The sequence below is a fragment of the Apteryx rowi genome, unplaced genomic scaffold (genome assembly GCF_003343035.1).
Source record: "Apteryx rowi isolate R43461 unplaced genomic scaffold, aptRow1 scaffold_72, whole genome shotgun sequence".
NCBI lineage: Eukaryota > Metazoa > Chordata > Aves > Apterygiformes > Apterygidae > Apteryx > Apteryx rowi.
In genome coordinates this window covers 1,404,861-1,425,766 of record NW_020451005.1, presented here as the reverse complement: position 1 = coordinate 1,425,766, position 20,906 = coordinate 1,404,861, and the positions used below count along the sequence as shown (strand labels likewise).

At 37.0% G+C, this 20,906-nt stretch overlaps 1 protein-coding gene across 2 annotated transcripts in view; it reads left to right on the top strand.

Moving 5' to 3' along the window:
- Nucleotides 1–4,889: 4,889 nt before the first annotated feature.
- Nucleotides 4,890–20,906, top strand: part of EDNRA (endothelin receptor type A) — a 29,578-nt gene continuing 13,561 nt past the window's right edge. The window contains exons 1-2 of one of the 2 annotated variants that reach the window (XM_026087545.1): nt 4,890–5,291; nt 17,214–17,341. In XM_026087545.1, coding sequence (XP_025943330.1) covers nt 4,890–5,291; nt 17,214–17,341 — 530 coding nt within the window. The remainder of the gene's footprint in view (nt 5,292–17,213; nt 17,342–20,906) is intronic. The other variant, XM_026087546.1, reaches the window with a different exon arrangement.

Here is a 20,906-nt window from a genome sequence, read left to right as displayed (position 1 = left end):
TCACAATGGTAATAAATAGTTCTCCCTTTTCACATTTTAAAATAGATTTCAGCAGCATTAATAAATCTGATTATTCCATTTAATAGTAAATATAATTAAGAATGACAGTGTCTAAATTTATGATGTGAACCTTCTAAATTAATAGAATTATGAACTGGAAGGAAAAATGTGTGTTTGAATGAGATCAGAAATCTAAATTTAATCTTGCTGGGCAATTCAAGTTGTTTAGATATAAAGGTCAAATGACCCTAGGAAACAAATAGGGTGTCAGGAATGTTTGGAGAACATATAAGAGATTTAAGAACTGCATTTGATAAAGCACTCCTAAAGTGTGCATGATCTTTAGGTACACACTTTCTAGGTCTTCAATAGCTTTGTCAATAAATTATTATAAAGCTGATTCTTGACAAAGCATACCAGTAATACTAAGCATCTATGACAAAACTGTAAGGAACTTTTAAATAACTTTCACTAATATCACACAGCCAATTTAGTGGCTTATTGCATTTATTCAGCTTCAAGAGAACTTGAGATTTTGAATTAAACATTTCTACCTGATTTGCAAACAGTAGGCTTAAGATTCTCAGTCTGAACACTTCTTCTGTTCCTTCACAGATCTTGTGTTCTGACTCATCATATAACTGAGATGGTTTTCTGGAAGAAACAAAGTATTGCTGTTCTAGTTCATCCAGATGCTGCTTTTTTCTGTACAACATTTGTCAGATGATTTAAGAGAGCATCATAGAAACTTTTTTTTACTATCCAATACTCATATAAAGTTGAAAGCAATTTCTCACATGATTTTAACGCTGCAGACCATTAGGCATCACATTTTCTATTGTTCTTTTCAATCTGTTCTTATTCTTTTAGGACTGTTTATTTTTACATCATATTTAGGAAGACTGCCTTTTTATATTCAAAAGAAGCCCACATATATTTAGAAAATTATTTCTGTGATACAGCCAGATGGAAATTTAACACGAAATGAGGATCTGAAAATGTTTCAAAGAGGGACTCAAAATTTCTTAAACTTTCCAGTTTAAGGGGATTCAAGAAGGGATCTTGAAAGTGTTTCCACTACGGCTGCTCTCTCTGAGATACTGATATTTTATTCATAATGAGAAAAGATTGATCAACTATAAGAGAACTTCCCACTTTTTCAGCAGAAGTATTTTTTTGTACAGCTACCTTGCCAGAAGAACAGTATTAGGAAACATAGGAATGCTAGTATATGCTACACTTTTATTATCTTTTTAAATGCATTTTTTAGTCTGGAAACAGATAAGAGGTACTAGCAAGGTGTGTCCTGGATGGACCGCAGAAAATCCCATCCAGGAACAGTCACTCTTTAGGAATCCAGAGGTTTTGAAACTCTTACACATCCAGTTTTACTGATTGTCTTGGAAAATATTATAATCCTAACCAAACCTGGGGAAAATGCAAAACAGAAGCTGCATCACGAGATTTTTTCCGTGCTCTGCTTATGGTTCTTATGTCTTCTGGTTCAATTATACCTAAAACGTCCCTGTGAAACGCCTGTGCTACTTTAGCAGACAGCTGCTGTAGTGGTTTCCCACTACTGTTGCTTAAATGAGCCCAGCGAAGTAGTTTAGCTCCATTTCAGGGAGGAAACAGTTAAAGAGCTCAGTGTTCCCCTGTGCCCGGGAGGCAGCCTTTGTGTTTAACATTGGCAGGGGCTCAGTTTGGGCTGGAGGTTTGTTTTAATTGGGGGAGGGGGCAGAAAAGAGGGGACGCTCTCCTTCAGTCTGTCTCTTTCACTGATTTAGAGGAGGTGGAGATTTTCAATCCCACCCAGTCAGAGGCAGGCAGGAGGATTTGGTAAGACTACCCCAGGAAAAGCCACTCAGAGGAAATTCTCAGCAGCAGCAGCAGGCGCAGCAGCAGCAGGCGCAGCAGCAGCATGAGGGTGAGCCCGCAAGAAGACGCACGCCTGGGGTGAGTGCGCGGTCCCCCGCTGCAGGAGCCGGGCGGGAGCCACTGCCCGTCCCCGGGGGGGCCCGGCAAGAGCCGCGGGACACTTTCAGCACTTCTTGATAACACTCCCAATAATGATTAGGTGATGATAGTGCAACTGTGCGGCGGGGGGGAGAGAGAACAAGAGACAGAGAGGCACAAGGCAGTTTGGGATACTATTCAATAAACTTGAACATATAGATCTTGTCAGATCATCCATATAGGCTGGGGAAGAGATAGTACTGATTTGCCAAGTGCATGCTGGAATTGATCTTTTGAGTATTACAAGCAGAGAATGAGGAAGAAATACAAGGCAATTACCCCAACAGCAAAGTACGCTGGCTGTGCTGGAGTGGGAGACAACCAAGAGAAATTCATTTTGTCGTCCGAATTTCTTTCAGAGCTTTCTTGCCCTCCTTAAGTTTGTTGGATCCTGTTTACATTTCAGCTGCCTTTGGGCAGATTAATCAGTGTTAACGCTTTTAGCTTGTCTTTAATACTTTGAACAATTTCATTTCCAATAGTACTGTTTCTTCTTGTGAATGTGGGCATGGGAATTTTTCGGGTGTGATAGCCCAGGACAGAGATGTTCCAAGTTAGAGTACTGCTGCTGGCGCTGCTGTGCGAGCACACGGACTGCACACACCTACGGCCTGCACAACACCCTCACCTACCCCAGGTTACATGCGAAGAATACTGGATTACATTGTCATGAGCAGAGTATAGATACTAGTATGTTCTTGTTATATTCTATAACAATATAGACACATTGAAAATATGCACAGAGGAGTGAAAGGATTTGTCAGGAATCCATAGGAAAACATTCGAGAAATTACTAGTTTTGTTAGTTAAAGGAAAGTTTCTTCTGGGAGGGGGAAGAGATGGTAATGGCAATTTTGTTCCAAGCTTCGCACGCTGGCTGCATGATTACCATGCTGCCACCATATTCATATTATCTGTACATATTAAATTTGCAGAAGGAAACGTCATTAAATAAGGAGGAGACTAAAACAGCAATTAAAGCATAGGGCTGTGGTCTCTGTTCATAGCTGTGCCACAGATTTACTTGGGCAAGTATGAACTTGGAAAAGTCATTTAAACCATTAGTGATTCAGTTTTTCCCATTTGTAAATTGGGGAACCGTAGTCATAACAAATAATAGAAGTATTAATACTTGCCTGAAAGGATTTACAGTAAAAGTGTGCCTGCTGTTTCTGACGTGATTTAGAATGCTAAAGTGACAGCACTTACATCATGCAAAGTATTGCTCATTGCCCCCAGACACCAACATAAGAGGCATTTAAAAAGATTAGCTATCTAGTATTAAACTTCAAAATCAAGCATACAGGTACTCATAGTTGGTCAGACCCTCATCTCAGATACACCAATATAACATTGTAAATTTGTATCACTGGTCTGTGAGGGACAGCACTTGACATACCAGAGAGGAATATTCAGATTAACATTGCATATGCTGCTGTTTATAGATACACACACACTTTTACAAATCACACACGACAGAAGAGGATAATAGTAGTAGTAAATATTTATACTCTGGCTGTGTCCAGAAGTCCTATCAGTAAATTGTCTCCCACATTCTTTCTCTAGTAAATTTTTCACTATAAACCCTGAATTAATAGTCCCATAGGGAAAGAAATTACAATTTACTTATTTAAAAGTATCCTTCCAAATCCTTCATGTGAGTCCCTAGAAATCAGAAAGTTATAAATACTCGACTTTCTACTCTTCTTTTGGCCACAATGCAGCACTTTATCCTATTTTGCGTAGACAAGTTGCATTAAAAATTTTAATCTTGGCTCAGAATAAGGCTTAAGGAAAATGGACATCCTTGGCTTGTACACTGGAGAGGCTCCCCTGGAGGTGGTATCTACCCCCTGCTGCGAGGAGCTGGCTCTGGCCTTCATGCATATGTGGTCACACTTACTGGGACAGAATGCTCTGATGCTCCCTTTCCCATCTGAAAATGTCATGAGATATTGCGTAGAATACTAAATCAAAAATTTTAAATGTTTAAACGAGCTTAAATTTTTGTGTATTTATACTTAATTTAGCTGGGGCTAGGGACTGAACATGAGTTGCAATGACTTTATGCAGGAACCATACACATACCTTTATTACAATAAATCAACACATATGGCTTTAAGGGTTTGTCCTGGTCAAAAGTCTGCCCTGAGACTGTAAAGTCTTCTTGCTAAATCTATGGAATTTGGATCTGGTCTACAATTTGATTTGAAATTCATATCTTTTTGGCCTTCTTTTTAAAATCCAAGCAATGGTGATGACAGAGGAAAATGATGTAAAGCCTCAGTGTTGTGATACATCAAAAATACTCAGAAGATTAACAAATTTAGTAGCTCTAAGTGTTAATGCAGGGTTATTGCCTTACTTTCTAGCAGAAAGCTAAAATAATACCTTTGAATTTTGGCTAAAATATCATTCAGTGGAGTCCTCAAAGCTTCCCTTTACTGAGGGACACTTTTCTTGCAAGATTATAACAGAACTTCATCCACCATATTTTTTCCTTTCATATACAAATTCTGCCTTAAACTAAAAGGGCTCTGCAGGATCTCATTTGTATAAACGTCAATTACTGCTTGGATTTTTTGTGTTTGAATTTTGCTGGCCATTTAATGAATGTGGATAATCTAGATTTCAGAGTAGCACAGTGATTACAAATATGTGTTTGTACGTATGTGTTGTAAAAACTGTACATTCAAATACCCTTCTTCCTAAATGAGAAACAGGATGTATTGTGCCTGTTGTATTGATTCTGTTTCTCTCTCCTTTTTTGTTTTTGTTTATTGTTTCTTTGTGCAGGTGAAGAAGTGAGAAATATCACACTGATACGCTGAGAAAACCCTGTTTCATTGAATTTGCTCATTTGGGACTTCAAGATGGAAGCCTTGTGTTTAAGAGTTTCCTTGCTGCTGCTGGTTCCAGGATTTGCCCTCAGTGACAGCTCTGACAGATACACCACTAATCAGAGTGATCTGGGAAACTATCTTCCCACCTTCTCAGGGATAGAATCCAGCGTACTCCTCACTACCAGGCAGCCCCTGGTGTTCAACCAAACTGTCAAGTGCTCCCAGCAGACTAAAATCGCTGAAACTTTTAAATACATTAACACAGTGGTGTCTTGTGCTATTTTCATCGTTGGAATGGTTGGGAATGCAACTCTACTGAGGATCATTTACCAGAACAAGTGTATGAGGAATGGCCCAAATGCACTGATAGCCAGTCTGGCACTAGGAGACCTTATCTATATTGTGATTGATATTCCTATCATTGTGTACAAGGTAGGAGGCAACAATGAACACATTTTAATTGCAGTTTCCTTACAAGTTTGCTGTTCTTCTCTGTGGTTAATTCTATGTCTAAGTTGTGATTTTTTATTAATGAATAGTCAACTTGAGAAAAAATACAACTTGTTTCTGTTCTACAACAAAAACTTTCCTCTTAGGTCTTACCTCCATAAAGAAAGTGTATCTTCATTTAAAGGTTATTTAGCACTTCACCAAAGCTTGGGCTTGGGTATTTCATAGGAACTGTTCATTTATTATAGCTGTTATAGCTCACAAAAAAATTTAAGAGAGTAGACTTCTTTTTAAACTGTTCTCATTAATGGACAAAAAGCATTGGAGCAGTTGCTATTTTTAGAATATCCTATCCTTACTTTATGTTTATACAGAAAATATTCTCTGCGATTTGCAGGCTTCACGTTATGCATTTGCAGAGAGAGATCATGCTGGTTGAGTGTTAAGGTTAATTTAATATTCATTAATAGCAGATTTTCAAAAAACATTCTAAGTTTGGTATGGACAACTTTATCACAGAACATTTTTGAAATACTAAACTTCATCTGGATTTGTCAAAGTATAAAAAGGATTCTCAGGAACTCTTAACTGGAATAAAGTTACCCTGTCCCAGTTTTTTTGTTTTGCATTTTAATTAAACAAAGCCATAAAACAGTGCTTTTTCTGATGGAATATATGCTTACTGGTGTATATACAAGATTAACTTGCATGATTCCTGGACAAGCTTGAATGAATGGAACTGATTTTTCAATACATGTGGCAGCTTTTAACTCATCTCAGAAAATCTTGAAAGAATTTTGCAAACTTCTACCTATATCCTGTGGATTGTAATGAAGTACGTTAGCTGAAAGGATATTACGATGTTTTTTTCTTTTTTTTTTTTTGCTAAAAGCTTAAGGCATTTAAGTTAGTAAATAAAGCAATACGTAGTACAATGAAAAAATCCATTCCTTACAATTTGGGCCTTAAAGATTCTTGAGATATATTTTACATGGAACATTTTAATGCATAACTTTGTAATGAATAGTGTCCTGTGGTTTGAAATTGGATTTTAAAATTAAAGAAAAAAACAGTAAATTGACCAGAAAATGGTATTTTATATGTAAATAACTATTGAGATCACTATAATGCAGGTATTGATTGGACAAGATCATAATAAATTTAAACTCAATAACAGCTTAAAAATATGTATATGTGTACACATTACATTTGTATAGTGGCATATAATCTAAGGTATCATGAGGTGCCTGATTTTGATCTTACGGTAGTATAAATTACAGACAAATCTTCCAACTTTATCTGTTTTTAACATAATGTGAATTTGAAACTAGGAGAAAGATGCATGTGATTTAATGGAAGTTTTAGTTTCCATTTTTCAATTTTCCATCCAGAAAATTAAAATTAAATATTCAGTTTGATGCTAGCAGAAGTAAAATATGTTGTATTATCAGGCTGACTCAAACAATTAGCCTCTGCCTGATTTGAATTTCACCAGTGTCTTCCATAGCTGTGCGATGGTGCCTAACGGGACAGGGATGCACTGGACTACACCTCCCACGATACATTACAGTTTCCTCTCTGGGATCTGATGCCTCTATGGATTTTTTCTGAGATAGGGTTTTTACTTCTGGTGAAATTTCTGACAAGAAACTTCATGAAAAAATGGTGTGTGTTTTTTCTGAGCTCAGTTCAGGAGAGAACTGGTATTTTTATTAAGCAATTTTTTCTAACCTTTCAAGAGCTCTCATGCTTCTTTGCATTCAAACACAATTGGAAATCTGGAATTAATTTTGCCTTTCAGAATTGCCTTTTGCTGGTCTTCTGAAAATTCTTTTAAGCTTAGGTAAAAGTAACAAAAATATTTTTTACTTTCACTTTATCACCTTGCAATACATTTTTTCTGTTAATTTTCTGACACTCTTTAGCACTGTATAGGGTCACTGACCTTCCTGTATCTTATATGATGATCTGAACTGTGGTCCTGAATATCCTTACATGAATAAAATGATCTTAGCCCATATCAAAATATTGTTCTGGACTGCAGAGAAGTATTTGATAATTAAAGGCTGTGGCTGAAATGGCAGCCCTTGACATCAATGTATCATCTCAACTCTAATATGCAAGAAGGCAGAACTAAAATCACATTGACAAGCCTAATTCTAACCTACAGTAATTTTTGAGTGCTTGAACTTTCAAAATGAATTACTTAAAAATTATACTATCATATACAACCATCTCATTGTGTAAGATTAGCTGCATATATTCTGATACAGGGAAGCATTCGTAGCATTTACAGTGGAGCCCTAGTACTTCTGCTAAGAAATTCTGTTATTATTTATAGCACATTTCATATAAACGATTCAAAGATATCTCTATTTACATTAGGAGCTGATTTTAAACTTTGTTAAATGGCATTCATATTTGGACCTCTAGGGATCCTAAAATCTGCGGCAGCATTTATCTCTCCTTGTCAAGTGACAACAATCTATGAAGGGTGGCAACTGAAAATATTAGAATTTCAAAGTGGAAGTGACAGTCTTTTAAGCAACATTTTAAAAAATGGCATTAAAACTTCATTTTTAAATTTTTTTATACACTCAGTTCTGAACTTTATTTTAAACGCTTTTTAATTTCAGAGTCAGCCTTATGTTGACCTATGTAAACTTAGTAGTATCCTATATAAATAAATGGTGTGAAACACTTAATACCTTATAGGCCTGATCTTCATTTTTTAGAAGGACAAAATTACTGTGAAAGCAGAGTAAACAAGCATTTATCTGCATATTAAAATAAACAATAATACAGTATTACCAGGGACACATCCTATAATGCAGTGCGTAGTAATATTTAATGATAATGTGATATTGTAAACAGCTATAATCACTTTCCTGAAACATAAGGAAAGTTTACCTACACTGAAAATATTTTCAAAAGGCAGTAGGTAATATTACTGATATTCAAATCCATTTTATGTATCTTTAGAAAGAAGCAGTTATAAGATTACATTAACCGAAAACATAAAGCCCTAGGAGAATTCCGAGTCCATCACTGTGTTATGCATGTACACAATTAACAATGATGTGATGCTGCTGGAAAACATAAAATGAAATTACATATTTTATGTCAGCTAAAGATATAGTCACAGTGTTTGACATTTTTATCCTTTTTCACTGTACAATAGATTCAAAATTCTCCCTTACTGTCTCCAATTACTATAATCATATAGTTGATTCCCCTTAGGAATTTGTAAAATGGATTGAGATCACTAATATTCACTAGCTTCCTTTGAAGCTATTCCAAATCTATTAAAGCCTTATTATGCTTAATTATCTCTAGTATGTCCGCTTTTAATATTGAATCAATTATAACAAATTGAGTATTACAGGAAGGGTGCCAATTATAATCCAGCCTTAATGGACTGAAACATTAGTTCTAAGACAATTCCATTTTCAATCACATGTTTATAGCACCTGGGCCCAAATATTTTCCTCTTTCCCTCAAATATACACATCTCAGACGTCCGCAGTGTCAAATCCTGGAGCCTCCAAATCAGTGAGAATTACTGCTTTTCATTGAAAAGAAGACTGGGAAATGTAACATTCATGTCTTATGGTGCTGTAGAGACAGGGTTAAGCTATTGAAGGAGAGATTCATATGTCCTCTTCCAGTTTCAGGTAGCCTAGAACTTAGCTAAAAGCTGCTGCATCACCTGCATTACACATCACTGCCACATGCAGATGTAGCAAATTAAGTTTGGACCTAATGCAAGGAAACTTCTCTAGAGGACTGCTTTCCATCAGGAAACTAGCCTGTTTTCTAAGGCTTTTGATAGGCAGGAACAGCAGAATATCCATTGCACCACTATCCCTTTGGCTGTGCTAGAGCTCTGGAAAGCCCTTTTGGCTGCGGCTGCTATCACTGGCAAAAGGTTAGCAGTAGCAACAGTAAGAGCAACAGCTGCTCTCCATAGAAAAATACTCTCCATAGCTCTTTACTGGTCTCGTGGAGCTAGAAACACTCTAGGCCCAGGCTCTCACCTTTGGAATGGCAAAATTCAGTTTTAACTTCATTGTTGAGAAGTCTTGAGCTGTCTCTCATGTAAAGCTCTCTCTTTTTATATGATTCAGAGAAAAATGCTTAAATGAGTTCGGTTTATTGAAAACTGACCTACATAGGATTGATGTATGTTATATTGCCTAACATCTTAATATTCTTAACACCTTACACCACCAGATTACATAAAAGCAGATGATGCAAAATAGCCACTTTTAAACTTTTCCTTTAAATGTGATTTACAAACTTTTTTCTAATCATTTTACTGATACAAAGTCAAAGACATCAACACAGATAACAAATGTGTGTGTCCACTGTTCAAACATCTTAACAAGATGGTGTTTTCTTTCATAGACTATGTTTTTTGTTAGTAAGTTGGTATTCATGCTTACATCAGTTAGAACGGTATCTAAATCTGAGTGGCCCGCCTAAAACACTGTGAGGCTAAATGTTGTAAAAGGTAGCTGGCAGTAAGCAAACATCTTCAGCCATTTTCTCTTTGGTGAAGGAAGACTTACCTGGGGCATTTCTAGTTATGAACATTTTCAGCATCAGAGAAAACGCATAATAGGTGAGGAGTTAGACCAATCTCTTCTCATCCGCTGCACAGATTTTTGATCAAAAGCTATTTGRCATAGCTAACTGATTGCCTTTACTGAGATAATTAATATTAGGTATAAACAAGGATGATAATAAAACACATTTATGGAGTTTTGTGCCAAAGGAAAATAAGGCCAAGCCCACAGTGCACATAAAATTAACTCTGCTTAGAAAACAAAACCCTTTTTAAAAGCAAAATTTGTCACATGTGCAGTGTATTCTTTTCAATGAAGCACAAACATCACCAGGAAATTCTGTGGCCATCATCTTACCAACTGCATTCCAACTCTCACCGAATTCCTATCAGTGATTCCAAGAAAGAGCACATTGGTAGCCCTATGTGATGCAGAAAACAATGTAACTTACTCAGAATATGATTTCCTATGATTTGGTTGTATGTCTCTATGTAGTGATCATAAAAGAAATCTAGAGGTAGCAAAGGAATTGCTGTGTCCTAAAGTACCTCATGGCACGTATCACCAAAAATGGAACAGGGAAGGGACAAGAACAAGTAGACCTGGAATCTGCTCTTCCCATTTGCAGACTACAGCTCCCTAGTGGAAAGTACATAACATGCATTCCAAGGCAGGAGTTGAGGAAGAGATTTTATATTCTAGGGTTCGGTCCATGATCCAGTCTACCTTCAACTAATGGCTGTCCTGTAAGTAAATGGGCAATCCTGAGACTTTATGGGGGAATATGTCTTCCCTTCAATGGACAGGGAGCTCCTCCCTCTTCTTCAATTTTGCATCTCATGCTTGCCTTGCTGCCCTGTAGATTTGTAAAACTGCACAGTATCTACAGACTCTAGGTTTAACAGAATGTTTTAGTATGTTCACTGTGTTCATTTTTCAATCAGCTAAACTCTACAGAAAACAAGAAGTTGTTTTGACGGTGCATATCCAGGGTTTACCAGTTCTGCAGTAATTTCTGAGCAATACTGTCACACTCTTTAGGCAACACACAAAAGACAGAACAGCTGGAAGAATAATAAAAGTGGTATTTTGCCCAGGGATTGAAAAATTTCTGTTCAACAAATCACCTTGCACATAAGCACACCTTGCAGCTCATTTCCCTGAAGAAGAGCAGCATAGCTTGAGAAACACTCTACCTAAAAGGATGGGACCTTAGCCAACACAACAGAACAACAAGAGAAAAGAAGTTAATCCTATTGTGTAAACAATAAAAATACAACAAGGGAGATGTCTAGAATTGTCAGGAATGTTTTACCACTAAGTAGATTTTTGTAATAAATAGAACAAAATTTAAAGAGAACATAAAACTTAAGATTTTTTTAATCTGTTAATCAAGAAAGAATGTTCTATTTCAAAAACAAGGCATTTGTTTCTGACCTTTCAGGATCTGTTGAAGTATCCACTTTCTCTTGTGTACAAACTATACATTCCCTTTCATTCCCTTCTATAGCTTCCTAAGTGGGAAAAAAAAGACTGTAGGAATCTGTGAAATGGCATGGGACCCTCTGCTACCTCCCACCTTTGCTCAGCTGGGCAAAGGTGAGCAAAATTGCAGAAAAAGCTGTGATAGGGCAATTCAGAGGGAAAAAATGTCTTTTATGGTATTCCTGCATCCCTGCATAACCTTTCTTCCCTCTAGAAAAAAACAGTCAGTCTTTTCTCCACCAAGAAAGTGGAAAGAAAACTTCTCTTGGCTGTAGCAAAATGAGGAATATATTTCCTGCAAAGAACAGCTGAAGAGATGCAGTGTGCCTTCTGTACCATGCCAGTATCATGATTTTAAGTATAAGCAAAATATCAAGAGATACTGAAGTTGGCAGAAGCCCAAACTACCATGTTACCATGATATACTCAGTATTAGTCTTGTGCCCTGCATTGCAAAAGTTGGTCTCATTCAGTGTCTTCCTCTACTCTTCCTACTCAATGTCATTCCCAAAGTTGAGGCTTTTCACTTTAGCAGGGGAGGGGAGGGGAGGGCAGAAGAGGGGTGGGGAAGGGAAGGGAAGAGAAGGGAAGGGGAAGGAGCAAGAGCAAGGGCAAGGGCAAGTGCAAGGGCAAGGGCAAGGGAAGCTAGAGATAGGCTGTTCTCTCTCCTTCACCCTTACAGCTCTCTCTCTTTCCAGCAAAATACTGCAGCACAGGTAGTCACGTAAGTGGGATGAGCAACAGTCTGTGGGTCCCGAGACAGAAATGGATGAGGAAGGGGGTTGTCCTGCAATGTAATCCTCTATTGGATATAGGGTTTAGAGGAAGAAAAGAAAGGCTCGAGAGTGTGCAGTGATTTCTTGTGCTGTGAAGTTTCCTGGCAACAGAAGGGTGGGTTGAGTCATGGAATCAAAATACCACAAGCAGGAGACTCAACCTACCCTCTTCCTAACCAACCAGTCTCACAGATCAGAGACAGAAGGAAAGCATTAGTCAGAATCATCATCTTTTGTCACTTAATGCAGTCAACACAGGGGTAAAGGCCTTGGTCACCACTATGTTCAATCAGATTTCATCTGAATTCCAACTAAACACCAGGTACCATATGTGGCTTGAAATTTAACAGACATGCTTTACAAGACCATGCATTATTGTAGATCACAATTTAAGATAGAGCTTCACCAAGACAGCTCAAGGTCTCCTAGAAAAATTTAGCCCTAAAAAGACCCCTGCCAATGTGACAAAAACAGAGAAATTTTTCTTGACTTTCATTTTGTATTATGTTGCAGGGAAAGGAAATCACTGAAAAATACACTGATATTGTAACTCCTACGCCACAGTTAAAAGATGCCATTTATTTATACAATCAGAAGCTGTCTTTACGACCAGAATTATGCTGCCTTGGTCCCTGTCTCCCTCACTGCACAAGCTGAACAGAAGTCAGGGAATAAGGCAGGTATTTCTAGTTGCCTTGCTGAAGCTGGAGCAGAAACCCTGACTGCTGAGAGGCAGATGACGAGTTGTGCCATCAATATCTTTACTGTAGATATTGTTGCATACCTAAAGGCCATGAAACTCAGGATGTTCTCCTGCATGAGGGCTGCTACATGAGGTGCAAGCACTGTCTGTATGAAAACCAGTTCAGCTTCTGGGAAAAATATTTTGTGTGTCAGCACATGAACAACAGTCCCAAGAGGAAACTGGAAGAAGAGAAAGGCTCTAGAGCACTATGATAAGATTAGAGTGGGAAAGGGCAGTTATAAATCTTTGAAAACTGCTTTCATCCTCAACAACCATGAGGCAGAGAAGGAGGACCTCCTAACATGTAGTTGTTTAATCAAAGCAGTTTTTATAGAGCAGACCTGAGCCATTTCATATCCAGCACCCAACCTAGCCCATCTATTTTGGGCTGAGCTCCAGGGTCATCATCTGCTTGTAAACACACAGTATCAGCCTAGAATTAGATAAACACTGTGGATGCATATGAGCATGTACTGGTGAATGCTCATGCCATTAGATTATAACATTCTCTCTTTCAGACTATAAATTGCTTGGGGTGCAGAGTGGGACTTTATCTGTGTTTTGTACATCAGCTAGCATACTAATGGGGGTTAGAAAATAGCAACAGCAGTAGAACAAAACCAACTGAGTGACATTTAAAAATCACTGCAAAGGAATGTTCTCAGCACTGCTGTCTTGTTTGTTTCAAGCGTCAGGGCAGAGAGGCCATATAAAGGAGCAGAGAGGGAGGGATGCTCAAGGAGGCTGTAGCTGGTCACTTTTCTGAGCTTTTTTAAGACTGACAGTAGAACCTTGAAATCTCTGTTTGTGATTTCAGTGTAAAAATATGCTTTTGACTACACTCTTCTCTCTTGGGAATTGCACCACAGTTGAAACACCCCGAAGTTGCAAAATACACAAGGGGAAAAGTGTATTTCCTTTGCCACATGTCTTATTTTGAAACCTCAGATTTTATGAGTGAGGTTGCAGGAGCAGAATCCATTTGACCAAGTCATGGAGAACTGGGATACAAGTTGGGATAACCAGCCTGCTTCTTCCTGTCCTTGTGCCTTGAGAGAAAATGTTATCTGCTAGAATTTTATATCCATTTTGTTTGGATATTAAAACATGCAAAAGCACTGGAAGAGCAGAGCCAGTGGTCTCAGTCCTTATCTTCTATCTAAGTAAATGAGGACTAATTTAATTAAACTTCTGGGCCCAATTCTTCATACAAAATAGATGTGTTATTCCCTCTGATGTCTCCGTACCCTGCTAGGGTAGAACAGAGTGCAATGGACTTATTTTGATGTAAAATTAGTATAACCACAGACAGGATCAAATTTGCTGACTAAAAATATCTACATAGGAAAAAACTGGCACCTGATCCAAAGGAAAGTAATGAATGCTTAGCTGATGTGGAATGATAATGGGGTATACTCACAGAAATGAGAGCAAAGTTAATCTTAAAAATCAAATAACTTAATCCTGATACCAGTCATTTTGATTAAAATGAACTTGAAAAGAATGTCTAATCATTTGATACTGATGTTACTTCAATTAGTGGAAAAGTGTAAGAAACAAAAGGAATAAAATACTTTTCATCTTAAAAAAGGAGAGCTTCCTGGGGCGTGGAGAAGATGTGTACATGCTGGAACCATGAGAAAGCTTCCCTGTGAAGAGTAATGACTAAGTAAACCTTTTTAAGTACAACACTTTTCTTTTTGAAGCTAATATTTGCTTTGTAGTAACAGAGTTTCACAGTCACTACAAAGTGCTTGTTCATTTCTATTGCTGAATATACACTAGAGCCATTTTCAGTGCACAGAAATGAATAGATGGCTGCCTTTCTCTTGCCTCTTAAAGTGTGACCTCTAATGATAAATGAATTTTTGGGCTCTGGTTGGCACAGGGAATTGATAAAAGTCTGCTAGAACCTCTTTCCCTTGGCAGTGCCCCTTCTAATTTAGCTTTCACCAGTGGTACCTGAAAACTATTCTGATCTGGCCCAAATGCAGATACCATATGATTACAGACTATCAAGAATCTGGATTAAAACCTACATCTGAATTTCAGAGCTGAAATTCCATGTGACTACAATTGGTTGGAGAATTACCTTTCAAATTAGTCCTTCTCTCTCCAACAGCTGTTCAGCAGTCCCTCACATAACTAAAGCTTCATGCAAGAGTTAATGGCAAAAAGCAAAAATATGCCCTGCAAATATTTGTTGTAATATTGCCAATCTATCTAGAAATAAACTGTCTGAAGCTTTCAATGTCAGTCTATAAACAGAGATAAAATCAGAGGAAATATTCGAGAACTTGCAGGTATAATCTCATTACATTTCTTATTATTTACAACACTTAATCACCTATCCTAGTGGATATACTAATGGAATACTAATCACCAAGCCAGTAGTGATCCTACTGTTCTGGTACAAAAGTTTTTAGTGTAATAATTAAATATATATATACACACGCACATATACATACATACATATATATACATATATATGTGTGTGTGTTTGTGTATGTGTGTATGTTTCAGAGGTTCTGTTTTTTATTACCGTAAGAACACAAATAATTTTTGTATGCAAATTTGTACTAAATTTTGTATGCAGAAAGAAATGGCACCCTGTACATCTGTGCAGGTGAGAGGGTGGTTCCTTGCTCTCTCTTTTCCATTTTGTGCTCTTGTTCAGGGACGGCTAGAATCTGGCACATCATACATACTGTACTTACTGGAAATGCTAGCTGTGCCACACCAATTTATCTCCATCCCATGCTGACATTGGCAAATAAAACTGTTGTGAAGCTGAAATCTATTTTAGCTACGTAAAACTGAGTTCCTGGTCTAGATCAAAATTTCAGCAGAACTAGGTTTCAGAAGCTTGGGTTTAGCTTATAACTGTTACTCCATAATTTATCATTTGCTAACTTTCTCTGAAGCAAATAAAAACATCTAGAATCACCTCTTAAAAGGTAACATCAAAATATTCTGTGTTCCAGCCTTTGTTCAGTAAGGCTTAATAGAAATCAGAAGATGAATACATAGTAATAATAAGAAGTTAATCATCCAATGAGACAATGATTATTACTAAGTATTGCCTTGAAAAATATGCCCCCTGTTTATATAGGGGATACAGCATCCTCCAGGATGTTGATGAAGCTGTATGTCTGGCTCAAGTGCATTATATTTTCATTTTAAATCTAATGCTTTGTATTATACAACCACTTGAATAGAAGTTGATAAGAGCATAAGAACAGCTATGCTATGTCAGACAAAGAACTTGTTTTACCTCTTACTTAGTATTCTACCTCTGACAAAGACTCAGTAGCAAAGGCTTAGGGAGGAGGATTAGAAAACCATAGAGCAAGAGTGATCCATCCTCTTCTGGGGGGAAGGTTTAACTTCATTTTTCAAAAGAACTGGTCATGATGACTCCAACATCCCTTTCCTGAGTGGTATTAGCTAAGTTAGAGCTCAATATTCTGTATGGATTTATTAATTTTTCACTTACTACATTTATTGACATTGAATGTAATCTGCTATTTTATTGCCCAGACACTCAGTAAAGTGAGATCATCTGTAACTCTCTGCAGTCAGTTGTAGATTTGACTATCCTGAATAATTTTGTATCATGTATTCTGTACGTTTACTTGTTCGAAGCATTAACAGTTACAGCCAGAAAGATTAGCGTTTACTTACTAATTATTCACAAGAATAAATGTACTCATATTTGTTATGTTAATGCCTCCTAGGAAATACTAATCTAAACACCAGTCACTCACTCACATCTTTCTAAATGTATGCCTTTCCATTGCCTTGTAATAAGCTCACATTTATGATGCTAGTCCTTTAAAGCATCATATGGAACAAATTATGTATGTACAATGTTTTCTCCACACGCTTAAGAATCTGGCAGTGAATACTGCCATGAGTTACACAGTGGTACATTTACAATGACAAGAATCTACTTGTGTGCAACATGGGAATTTGCCTATGAAGTATCTTATTATGAACTGCAAGTTATGCTTTGAATGCTTGGTTCTGGGAAAAGACATAGTAATTGCAACCAGTTATGACAGGGCTGAAGTACATTAAAAAAAGATCTTTTAACAATGCAAGTTACTATTACAACAGTAGAAGATCTGTATTTATATTTATATTTTCACCTTCCATGCTTCTATAGCAGCAATTACTATCCAGAATCACTCAGTAACAAAGGATATGCTTGAGATATGGAGAATTCAAGGTTAAATGGTTGTGTCCAAAGACAAGAAATAATTACAATCAATACATATTCGCTAAGCTATTATTTAAGTATTCTGATTATTTTATATCTTTTCTTTAGCTCCTTGCTCAGAAGTGGCCTTTTGGGGATTCTGAATTTGGACAGTTTCTTTGCAAATTCCTTCCCTTTATACAGAAGGCATCAGTGGGAATCACAGTCCTTAATCTCTGTGCCCTTAGTGTGGACAGGTACAGTATATTCTATGCTTTTGGCAGACACTGTTCTTTCCTTTGCAATTTTTTCTAAAACTGGGAGCACTCAGTATGGTCTCCTCAGCAGTTACGGGCATGTACATTTATCACTGTTTCTTGTTGATGCTCTCAAAAGCGTATGGGATTCAGTGTAACTATTGGGATTTATTTCATGCCAATTCTTGAAACTTTACCTATTAAAGACAAAATTTTTCATACACTGGAAGGCAGGTAACAGCTTTAAGCACATGCCTGAATATGAAGAATCTCTGTATTCTAATCCTGGATTACTGTTCAAATCTGTTTTACAAATAATTGTGACCTTTATCAACTCACTGCCTATGGAATATAATTACAGTGTTTATTTTGATAACATATATCACTAATTGAATTTTATTGAAAACCATGCTGGAAACTTGCTTTGATAGTTCGAAAATTAATGCCTCTGCTAAAAGTGCTCAGGAAGATATATAAACAGGATGATATGACAACAGCTAAAAAGCTTTTAAATATTATTCCTTTATGCCTTTTTTCTTAATATATATTAGGCAATAGCAGATGAAGTCTTCACTTCTTTAAAAACTATCTATTTTTCTTGGTCTTGAGTTTACTTTATCATGTTTCACTACAAAATATAAGGAATTTTGATATACAAATTGTTGATAAATAAGCTTCATTATGTGTATTAATACAGTGATGCAAAGACTTTAAAAACAAGCTTTGTTTGGTTTTGCACAAAGAATTGATATACAAGGTTTACAAGGGATGAGTTACTTAGTAGTATCCATACCTGAAATATCGGTCCTTACTGTTTTAGTAACTCATGTGTTAAATCATTAGCTGAACCCAGAAACAAAAAGCCATAATACAGGTAGTGCTCTATTTCCTTTAGGAGTCTGGGCACTATAAAAAGAATTCTATTTCCCAAATGGTATCTGCCTAGCATAAAATACAATCCTAAGGAATAACTCTAAGGAATAACTCCTAGATCAAGGACGTATGAAGTTTAGAATTTATTAGCTAAGTTCTGACCAATGCAATTCTACTAGGCTTAATTCTACTGTTACATGTATTTTTGTAAATTGGAAGTAACTCAACTGAAGCGCTCTCTTTAGATATGCATATATTTTTTTTTACAAGCACTAATTAATCCCCACAACAACCACATGCCATTTGCATTTGAGTATAAAACCTTAAGGGATCAGACTGAGCCTATTTAATTTCTTCTCACAGTTTACATGCTTTGCCAAGGACATATTCTTTATCACCTGGTGCTACTCTAACAAATAGTTGCAGATAAACATGTGTTAGAAAACAGACGTATACGGCCAGATTCTGACAGTAACTAACATGAGGTGTATCCAGGTTAAATTATAGTGAAATCAGGATCTGACAGCACTTTCAACAAGTTAGGGATAGGCACTGTAAGTAGCATAGTCACATTAGTACAGAACTTCACATCAGCTAATGTAGTCTTTTTAATAAGGAAAATCAGCCAGCTGTCACAGCTAGACTGTTTCTAGTCTTCAGCTTTGTTCATTTTTATTTTCAAAAAGCTCCTGAAAGCTAGCTCACTTATAGTTAGTTGGGTGTCTATATACAGGGCTGCATTCTGCAAGGTAGAAATAGATGGAGTCAATTGGTATAATCAATTCAGAGCTCCACAGCTTCAGTAATTGACTCTCTGATGGTCTTTTGAAGACTGTGGCCCTGCTTTAGAACAAAGTGCTTGTTCTTTTCTACAAGGATTGGTCTCTGTGTTGACTATCTCCTCCTTCTATTGTGAAACTCCACTCATGACTAGTGCTCCTTCCACAAAGTGGCTTGCACTGACAGCGTATTAAGGTTTAACTGTGCGTGGCCAAGGGGAACAATGCTCACTCACATTTGGAGAGGGTTTTCAGAGGTTGACACATAACACCAAACCAGCCACTCACCCCTTCAGAGGAAGCTCACATTTGTTACAGATGCCTCTCAGGCATTTTTAAGCTCTGGGTCATGATGATGACTATAATCTGACTCTTTTTCTAAACAGTGCCTGACTGTAACTAAGAGGAAGAGTATTTTCCCTCCTGAGTTTTTACTCCTGCTTATGTCTCAGGCAATGAGAGAATTTTAAGATGAAGAGTGAATATAGGGATCTCATTTCACATGTATACAGCTTATTGCCCCTTCTGCATACTGCATTGCTTAGAACAATAATCTCAGGTTAGGTGCTTTCATCTGATAGACCAACTTCCAGTAAGTGCATTAGATAATCAAGATTCTACACTAAAACAAAGCAAAAAGAGCTTTATTACATTAAGAGCTTTCCAGTCAACACACTACTGGCTATCTTTAAAATGAAGAACTGCTGTGATCTCTCATGACAAGCAGGAACAGATCAATATTAGCAACAGCAGTGTTATCTAGGAACTGTTCTAACTCCAGTCTTGACAGTGACTGCTTCTAATGTCCTTGATCAAGTCTCTTGCCTTTTCTGTATTGTTTTTCCCTTTTATAAGCAGGGCTGATGGCATTTGCAGAGTAGAAATATGTCACACCAATGGGTCATTTGAACAATTAATTTTTTAATTCTTGTTTACATCTTCACAAATACGTAATTAGTCAAAAGGAATGGAAGAGGAAAGCACCTACTCTAAGACAGCAGGAATAAAGGACTGATAGTTCACAGACAAGTTATGGCCCATGATTTCATTTTCATATGCTCCTTGATTTCATTTCATATGGTGCATACTACATATTCTTTTTTAATTCTGATTAGATACCACAATGGTAAAATTAATCCAAATTGTTCCAAAAAGTAATCTAGGCCACAGCAAAAAACACAAGCATACAGCATTAACAAGACCAGTACTGGAAGGCTCATTAGAGTTCTGGAGTTATAATTGATCAAACACTGACAAAATCATGGAGAAGGTATAGAAAAGCATCAAAAATGATTCAATGGCCTTACAGATCTCAATTGGTTGCCTATCAAAAACAATACTGAAGAAGCTGCTTGACTATAGTGGTCAAGTACTGAAACAAAGAAAATATATCAAGTATGCATGAAGTCTTTAGCCTAGCAAAAAAAGACATGATAAGAACCCATTTATCAAGGTTTTAGCCAGACAAATTCCCAATGACAGTGAGGTACACATTTTTAACAATGAAAGTAATTAACTACAAGAGGAGAAGGGCAGGGGTCCTGCTCTTAACACCCTCAGATCAAGACAGGATGTCATTCTGAAAGACATGCTTTAAGCAATTCATAACTAGATAGGAGTGCAAAATACTTAACTGCATATAGGTATACTTTATGATATAATGGTCCCATGTCAAATACTGTGCATCTCTGTTCAGGAGGGACTGCAGGGTCCATGAAAAGCAATTTGGAATAAATAGCTAAGAATGAGCGAAGAAAGGGAAGCAGAGAAAACAGAGGAGAGAGAGCAACTGAAGGGCACAATATACTAAAGTCGACAGCACATGGATAAGCAGTAGAAAATGAAAGGAGGACAGAGAAGAGGAGCCACAACAGTAAATAAAGAAATGACCTGGAAAAGAACTGAATGTTTTA